Source organism: Callospermophilus lateralis, chromosome 12 (assembly GCF_048772815.1).
Source record: "Callospermophilus lateralis isolate mCalLat2 chromosome 12, mCalLat2.hap1, whole genome shotgun sequence".
Lineage (NCBI taxonomy): Eukaryota > Metazoa > Chordata > Mammalia > Rodentia > Sciuridae > Callospermophilus > Callospermophilus lateralis.
The window spans coordinates 38,011,205-38,020,569 of NC_135316.1; the positions used below are offsets into that span (position 1 = coordinate 38,011,205).

The window sequence follows — 9,365 nt, forward strand, 5'->3', positions numbered from 1 at the left end:
AGGGTAAAGTTTTCAGCACGCAAAAAGAATTAAATAATCCATTTAAAACAAGCGTCTATGTAGATCGACAGCCTTTAATGCCCACATTTTTAACGCTTGCCCTGTACGTGGATTGATTTTTTTTTTCTTCAGCATTCCCTCACCAGATGGATTTTTGCTACTGCAGATCAGCAGAGGGTGTCAGATCTTTCAGAGTGCACCAGGCTGGAACGAGCAGAGCTTCTTAGCAACTCCCCCCCTCCACCCCCCGCCCCATTCTCGCGCTCTCTTCCTCCCTCAGACAACTAGCTCCCCCTCTCTCCTCCCCCCTCCACGTAATTCCGAAAGAGCAGAAGAAAGAGGAGAACAAGAAAAGAGGAGCGAGTAAGCGAGAGTGGAAGCACAGGAAAAAAAAAAAAAGCCTGAAGAGGTTCAAAGGGGAGGAAAGGGAAAGGATGGACAACCACAAAACGCAGCGATTGCGGAAATTTTCCAGCGCCATTGGCTGGGCAGCGTGAGTCCTTTGGTCGGGCGTGATTTCAGCACCGGGGGGACTGGACAGCACCTCGGGGGGACTTCTGGGCAACCCGCAACCACAGCAAGAACTCCATCGGCAGCCTCAACAACAGAAGCCGCCGAAAAGCCTGCTTTGTATCAGAGAGGCAAGGTCAGTCCGACGCACAGCCATGCACAGGCAGTGCGCCTGTACTACGCTGCAAACCTGCTTGTTTCTCTAACATGCACTTGCTTCTAATTACTAGCATTGTTCCCTTTCTTATTAGTGAGGACCTCTAGACAAGATCTGTAAGGGTATATTTTTAATTTATATGTATATACTTAACTTCTTTGGGGCTATCTTTAAAGGTTTGAGGTAGAGTAGAATTTTTTTTTTCCTTTTTTCTTTTTCTTTCTTTTTTTGCTTGCCTTGCACTACGTGCCTGAATAGTTTGTGAATATAATTATTGACTGGCGTCTGGGCTATTGCAGTGCGGGGGGGTTAGGGAGGAAGGAATCCACCCCCACCCCCCCAAACCCTTTTCTTCTCCTTCCCTGGGTTCGGACATTGGAGCACTAAATGAACTTGAATTGTGTCTGTGGCGAGCAGGATGGTTGCTGTTACTTTGTGATGAGATCGGGGATGAATTGCTCGCTTTAAAAATGCTGCTTTGGATTCTGTTGCTGGAGACGTCTCTTTGTTTTGCCGCTGGAAACGTTACAGGGGACGTTTGCAAAGAGAAGATCTGTTCCTGCAATGAGATAGAAGGGGACCTACACGTAGACTGTGAAAAAAAGGGCTTTACAAGTCTGCAGCGTTTCACCGCCCCGACTTCCCAGTTTTACCATTTATTTCTGCATGGCAATTCCCTCACTAGACTTTTCCCTAATGAGTTCGCTAACTTTTATAATGCAGTTAGTTTGCATATGGAAAACAATGGCTTGCATGAAATTGTTCCGGGGGCTTTTCTGGGGCTGCAGCTGGTGAAAAGGCTACACATCAACAACAACAAGATCAAGTCTTTTCGAAAGCAGACTTTTTTGGGGCTGGACGATTTGGAATACCTCCAGGCTGATTTTAATTTATTACGGGATATAGACCCCGGAGCTTTCCAGGACTTGAACAAGCTGGAGGTACTCATTTTAAATGACAATCTTATCAGTACCTTACCTGCCAATGTGTTCCAATATGTGCCCATCACCCACCTCGACCTCCGGGGGAACCGGCTGAAAACGCTGCCCTATGAGGAGGTCTTGGAGCAAATCCCTGGCATTGCTGAGATCCTGCTAGAGGATAACCCTTGGGACTGTACGTGTGATCTGCTGTCCCTGAAAGAATGGCTGGAAAACATTCCCAAAAATGCCCTGATCGGCCGAGTGGTCTGCGAAGCCCCCACCAGACTACAGGGTAAAGACCTCAATGAAACCACCGAACAGGACTTGTGCCCTTTGAAAAATCGAGTGGATTCTAGTCTCCCGGCGCCCCCTGCCCAAGAAGAGACCTTCGTTCCTGGCCCCTTGCCAACTCCTTTCAAGACAAATGGGCAAGAGGATCATATCACCCCAGGGTCTGCTCCAAATGGAGGTACAAAGATCCCAGGCAACTGGCAGATCAAAATCAAACCCACAACAGCGATAGCAACGGGTAGCGCCAGAAACAAACCCCCAGTCAATGGCTTGCCCTGCCCTGGGGGCTGCAGCTGCGACCACATCCCAGGGTCGGGTTTAAAGATGAACTGCAACAACCGGAACGTGAGCAGTTTGGCTGATTTGAAGCCCAAGCTTTCCAACGTGCAGGAGCTTTTTCTGCGAGATAACAAGATCCACAGCATCCGAAAATCTCACTTTGTGGATTACAAGAATCTCATTTTGTTGGATCTGGGTAACAATAACATCGCCACCGTGGAGAACAACACTTTCAAGAACCTTTTGGATCTCAGGTGGCTGTATATGGACAGCAACTATCTGGACACGCTGTCCCGGGAGAAATTCGCTGGACTGCAGAATCTAGAGTACCTGAACGTGGAGTACAACGCGATCCAGCTCATTCTCCCCGGCACTTTCAATGCCATGCCCAAACTGAGGATCCTCATTCTCAACAACAACTTGCTGAGGTCCCTCCCCGTGGACGTTTTCGCTGGGGTCTCGCTTTCTAAGCTCAGCCTGCACAACAATTACTTTATGTACCTCCCGGTGGCAGGGGTACTGGACCAGTTAACCTCCATCATTCAGATAGATCTGCATGGAAACCCCTGGGAGTGTTCCTGCACCATTGTGCCTTTCAAACAATGGGCAGAACGCCTGGGTTCCGAAGTGCTGATGAGCGACCTCAAGTGTGAGACGCCTGTGAACTTCTTTAGAAAGGATTTCATGCTCCTCTCTAATGACGAGATCTGCCCCCAGCTGTATGCGAGGATCTCGCCCACGTTAGCTTCGCACAGTAAAAACAGCACTGGGTTGGCGGAGACCGGGACGCACTCCAACTCCTACCTAGACACCAGCAGGGTGTCCATCTCGGTGTTGGTCCCGGGACTGCTGCTGGTGTTTGTCACTTCCGCCTTCACCGTTGTGGGCATGCTCGTGTTTATCCTGAGGAACCGAAAGCGGTCCAAGAGAAGGGATGCCAACTCCTCGGCGTCCGAAATTAATTCCCTACAGACAGTCTGTGACTCTTCCTACTGGCACAATGGGCCTTACAACGCAGACGGGTCCCATAGAGTGTATGACTGTGGCTCTCACTCGCTCTCAGACTAAGTCCTCAACCTTAACAGGGGAGGGGAGCCGGAAAGCGATAAACATCCTCCCCTACCGCCAGCATCCCAGGGGTTAGAGGAGCGCTGACCCAAATCCAGCTTGCCCCAAGCCTTGATGGACATAAGTAAATAAATAACTATAAACTCACTTAACGGAAGGGGTCTGACCTCATAGCAGCTCCCTTCTGGAAACAAAGAGCAGACTGTGCAGAGCTGGGAGAGCGCTCAACTAGCTTGCTCTATGCTCTGAGGTCCTTTTGAGTGAAAGCCCAGCATGGGCTCTGCCACAAGAATTGACAGTGCTCTTACCCCTGGCAAGGACCTGTGGGGATGGCTGCCGCAGTTCTATACATATATACATATATCCACATCTATATAGAGAGATAGATATCTATTTTTCCCCTGTGGACAGCCCCATGATGGCTCCCTGTTGGCTACGCAGGGATGGGCAGTTGCACGAAGGCATGAATGTATTGTAAATAAGTAACTGACTTCTGACAAACGAAAAGTGCTGCATGGCTCGCATGGAATCCACGCGCTCCAGGGACTCTGCCCGCCCGCCCCCCCTCCTCCCAGCAACTGGAGATGGCGTCTCCATCACAGCACCCATCCTCTTACCTGATAAGTCCCATCATCAAACTTTCTATAAACAAAATACAGTATAATCAGAAAGTGCCATTTCGCCATTATTTGTGATCAGTAGGCAGTTCCAAGAGTATGTTTACTGTGAAAAAAAAAAATGTAAAGGTTTTATTTAAGACATTTGCATGGCTAATCATCAGTCCATTTTATGAGTTAGCAATGTATTTTGTTGAGGGAAGTTTTTAGGGGTTGTTTTGGGTTCTTTTATTTTCATGGTAATGTTTTATTTTATTTTTTGAGGGGTAATATTTTTCTATACATATCCAATAATGCCTTCCATCTGAATGTAAAATAAGTACCCATGATTTCTATTATAGTACCAGTGTAATTATTTAAGAAAAAAAAAAGATTTTGAGGCAGTTAAGCATGACCAATTAATGTCACTCTAGTGCTTAGGCTGCGATCATATGGTAGCAATTCTGTGCTGGTATAAATCTTACTTATAAAGTAGGAAAGAAGAACCAAGGAAGCACGTGAAACTTACTAATTCTATTCGAGGATTTTATAATGGCATATTTTTTCAGTATTAAAGTGAAAATGTTTTCAAATCTGGGTCCTTACATTTTTCCAGCTTATATTTGCAACTGGTAAATTGGATTTGCGGTGGAAGGGAGGGGGAGAGGGAAATGGTTGGGGGTGGATCCCCTTCTTGAGCTACAGTAAGGCTCTTTTCTCTAATCGCCTTAGCCTTTTACCCTTTATGTAGCTTCTCTTTCCCCAGTCCCCACCCCCGCCCCTGCTCAGACTTTATGGGTTTTCTCCCGTCCACTAAGTAAGGTCTTCCTCCAACACACTTCCTCCCTGCCCCCTTCTCTTAATGCGGCAGTGAATCCCTTTATTAATACGGGAAATCCCTGGCTGCTGCTTTTGTTGGTGCTGCCTACACTGCAGATATATTAAGGATGTTAGGAGAGATTTGATTTAATTGATTCTGCCTAGATCGGTCTCATTAAACGGAGTGGAGATTTCATTGGTCAGCACTCCTCCATGAAAGACAGCCCTAATGACTGGCATTTGAGATGCTGCTGGCATTTTGAATCCAACATCTGCTGAAAACGGTAAAACTAATTAGCGTCCACCCACCCTCCCCGCCCCAGCAACTGCATATTGAAATTTGTTAAAGCACTCATCTTTATGGAAATCAATCATTATCCTAAAGAAGTGTTTCTCTCCCATCATCTGGATTTCTGGTTGTGGCCCAGTAATTAACAAGAAAAGCATTGAAGTATTTGAATTATTATGAACCAATGCAATTCTGGCCTCAGTCACATTCCTCTGGGATTTCTAAGCAAGTGTATTTTATGAACAGCTAGGCTACAAAACCACACATATTGATGGGATTTTCATTCCACCACATATCCACCCTTGAGAAGTATGTTTAAAAAAAAAAAAAAAAAAAAAAAAAACTCTCAGACCACAGATTAAAAAAAAAAAAAAAAGAAAGAAAGAAAAAAGAAAAAAAAAAGTATAGAACTCTAAGTCACCTAATGAAAGATGAAAGTCCAGAACCAGTCTTAAGTAGATTTGCCATCTAGAACTCATATTCTAAAGGGAAGTAATTTCCCAGAACAATGCTGTTCTGGACTATGTACTATTTATTTTAACATTTTTAAAATAAAATCTTTATGATAAACCATGACAGTTCCTAAGGCCATTCATCATTTTTTCTCCTGGTTCTTTTGTTTGTGGACTGCATTTCATACTGGGATCTACTATCCTCTGACAAATATTATGGGTTGCTTTTTATTTATTTATTTTGAAGGTTTTGCTTCTTTTTATGAAAAAAAAGAATGGTTTTCTGATAAGAACCAAAGAATGTGTTTGTGATAGAAAAAATGGAGAAGAGAGCCATATATTCTACAACATTATGACCCAAAGAAGGGGGGGAAAAAGGCAGGTGTAGAAACAATGACTTTGTTGGAAGGTGACATTTAAAAAAGATGTCTACTGAGGAAGGGTAGTAATTTTTAAAACTGATGTATGACTAGTATAATTCCAGAAACTAGACCTCTCAGAAAGTTTGCACAGGGGCAACAGCTTTTCCTCATCCTGATTAAAAAGAAATTACTAAGTAGAAGCCTAGGTTGAAGGGGTACCATTGTTTTTAAAATAATAATAGTTTTTGTATAGTCATTTCACATAATTATTCAGTTTAATCTTCAAAACCACAGGATAATTTAGTATGATACTACTGTTTCTGTTACATAAAAGTGGAATCAAACCCAGGGCTTCATGTATGACAGACAAGTGCTCAACCATTGAACTGCATCACAGCTTTTTCATATTTATCTTGAGACAGAGTCTTGTTCAGTTGCCCAGACTGACCTGGCACTCTTGCCTTAGCCTACAGAGCAGGTGGGATTAGAGTCGTGCTCCACCATACCTGGTTGTTTACTATTTTGATATACTATTACTGCCACTTTATATTAGGTGTGAGCTTAATAGATTTGTGTTTAATTAAAATTTATACACATATTTAGTTTGCAGGACACATAACCCATATGTTCTTACCATGTCTCTTTCATTTAGGAGTACTTAGCATCTTCTTTTTATCTCATCTTTACATAAAATGTTCATATAATTCTACTTGTCATTTGTATTAGTTGAGATATCTTGTTTCCAGTTAAATCATTCTTTTTTAATTCATCAAAGAGATGAAGAGATCTGGGTCATGTCTAATGGAAAAAAGAGAAAAGAATAAGATATTTTATTTAGTTCCATTGCTTTAAAGAAAGTAGTAGTTTCTGTAACTAAGAATATCCTAGAACCTAACTTGTTGCCATAGAAATTTATTGTTTAACCATTTTATATATTTATCTAAGAGGAAGCTGGAATTGCTGATCTAAAATTTACATAAAGAGTTTTTTTTTCTTAACAGTATTTGTATTAGATGTAATTAGAATTTTCAGACATTTTAATAAGTCTTAAAATTATATTTGTAAATCCAAAGACAGTTTGTTAATTTAGCTTTTTCAGGTTTCTAATAAATCTTATATTGTATGTACAGAGAAATGGATGAATGTGCAAGGATGGACAGTGAAGAGTGCATTTATAATACGTAATTACATAAAAGACATATTAATTACATTGGTTACTAATTCACTATTTCTACTAGAAAATTTATAAATATTTTTATTTGTGTTTATTTGAAGAAGATAGAGATATAAACTGTGTTAAGGATTTAATTTTAGCATATATTGTTTTGATTCATTTTCTCTCATTTAAATATCTATAAAATAAGATATGGTATTTAATTTTTGAAAGATGGTCTCTGTATGCTATTAACAGAATCAGAGTAAAAGCATATTCAAGTTTTTAAAGTTATATTATTTACCTAAATTTAGCCCTGAACAAAAGGAAGAGGGGGAAAATTAAACAGGTTTTATATAATCACCAGGCACTTTCTTTTATCTATAGTGTTGGCAAAATGTTATTTTCAAAACTAACATATAGGACATATAAGATGTTTCTTCTTGGAGTTAAAATCTGAAGAAATACCTTCAAATATTGATTCCATGAAAAGCATATTATATTGTAATCGAAACATAAACTGACATTGACTCTGTTGTGACCTATCAAAATGTGATTGAATTTTTTGGGGAAAAAAAACAACACTGGAGAGTTAAGATAATAATGGATGCTGTGTTGAAGAATTATAATTTTAAAATGAAATTTTAGAAAGTGGAAAAATCATCTTAGGTTTTCTTTAAATCTTTAAAACCCAGTGCAACCCTTTTACCTCAATTGACTGGCAATTTCAGTTTATTGGCTTGGCCCTTAATTATCCAATTGGCTACCTTTCTCCCATTTACTTTCTAAATATATCTTATATTATACTCTTGAAATATAATTACATTTCATACTTGAATTTTGCATAAAGCTTACTGGAGAACTATTTAACAGCTTAAATAATTTTGAATATATTAGATCTAAATTTTCAACTGCCAATGTTAACTGGGCACTTACTACACAAACACACACATACACACACACAGATATAAGAGTTATATCTTGGTTCTAGGATGCCCACAGATATCAAAAACAAGAAATGCTTAAGTCCCATATGGTAATCTCTACATTACTTTTAAACTGATAAGAACAGATACTACACTTGATCTTAGCCAAAAGGTGGAGAAGCGATCTACATTACTTTTAATACATGATAAATGTAACTGTTATGTGAATAGTTGTTGTACTCTATTGTGTAGAAATCATAACAAAGAAAAAAACTTGTACATTTTCAATATAGATACACTTTTTTTTTTTTTTTTTTTTTTTTTTTAGTGGTGCTGAGGATTGAACCCAGGGCCTTGTGCATACAAGGCAAGCACTCTGTCAACTGAGCTATATCCCCAGCCCTAGATACACTTTTTAAAAACATTTTTAATCCATGAAGAGTTGAATCCACCAATGAAGAATCTAAGGGTCAATTTTATTGTAGAAAGTTTCTTAGGAAAAGAAAATAAGGCGGTGCTAACACCCCAAATTTTATAACCACAATGATAAGATATAGATGTCACTGTAATCATTGAAGAATAGTATATCATTGGCATTGTTTGAAAAATACCACTAAAACAGTTTGTGTTTATTTTGTTTAAGTAATTAAGGATTTTAGTCATTTGGAAAAATGCAGTCATCACATTAGTTATAATGCAAAAATTTGAAAATCTTCAAACAATGTTTTAAATGCAAGAGATACTTTACCATACTGGTTTTATTTTCATTTCTTTTTCTGTAAAATGGAAATAATGCTTGCTATTTTATAACTTCATTAAGGGTTTTCTGACTATCTCAAAAAGAAACAAACTAGTTTTTATCTTAACAAGTGAATTACTAATGATTTTCAATTTCAGTTATTTGAAATATAAAATTTTCATTTAGAAAATTAAATAGAATATTTGTGATATTGTAAGAAGTTTAGCAGTAATTAGTGCTGAGCACTTATGTTTGATTTGTGTAATTTTTATGTGAGCAGATTACAGAAACTTTAATTTATATGCTTTTATAAATTTACTGTAAAGCCAAAAATTCCCTTGCTATTTTTTGTTTAGTAAAATTTAATATTTAATTACTTAGTAGTAACATCCAGATGCTCAACTCTAAACATTTAACAAGCACAGAGCAGTAAGCAGAGCGATGTGTTTACTCACTTCTATGTCTTATTCCCTTTGCCTCTAACTCCATTTCTTTTCTTGGCAGAAGAATACAGGAAGGAAACATGCTCAGCTGCAGCATATCGATAAAAAAGTCAATATATAGTGAAAAATGGAAGTGCTTCAAATACAAACAATAAATGGCCACTCTTTAGCATTATCAAAGAAGTAGTCTCTGCCTCCTAGAAAAAAGGGGATAAGTGGAAAACGGCCACTATTACTATAAACAATAATGGCTCTGTCCAGATTCTGTGACATTTATTGTGCACTTTTCCTTTTTAAACTGATATCCTGGTTAACATTTCCAAGTTGCATATTAAATGAGAAAGGCAGGTACATCATG

At 39.2% G+C, this 9,365-nt stretch overlaps 1 protein-coding gene and 1 pseudogene across 1 annotated transcript; one reads left to right on the top strand and one right to left on the bottom strand.

The window, feature by feature from the left end:
• Positions 1-1,137: 1,137 nt before the first annotated feature.
• Slitrk1 (SLIT and NTRK like family member 1) lies at positions 1,138-3,228 on the top strand. The gene has a single exon (XM_076872631.2). It carries the CDS (start codon positions 1,138-1,140, stop codon positions 3,226-3,228), a length of 2,091 nt encoding a protein of 696 aa, XP_076728746.1.
• A 4,572-nt stretch (positions 3,229-7,800) lies between these two features.
• Positions 7,801-8,010, bottom strand: LOC143411880 (U2 spliceosomal RNA; annotated as a pseudogene).
• Between the last annotated feature and the right edge of the window lie 1,355 nt (positions 8,011-9,365).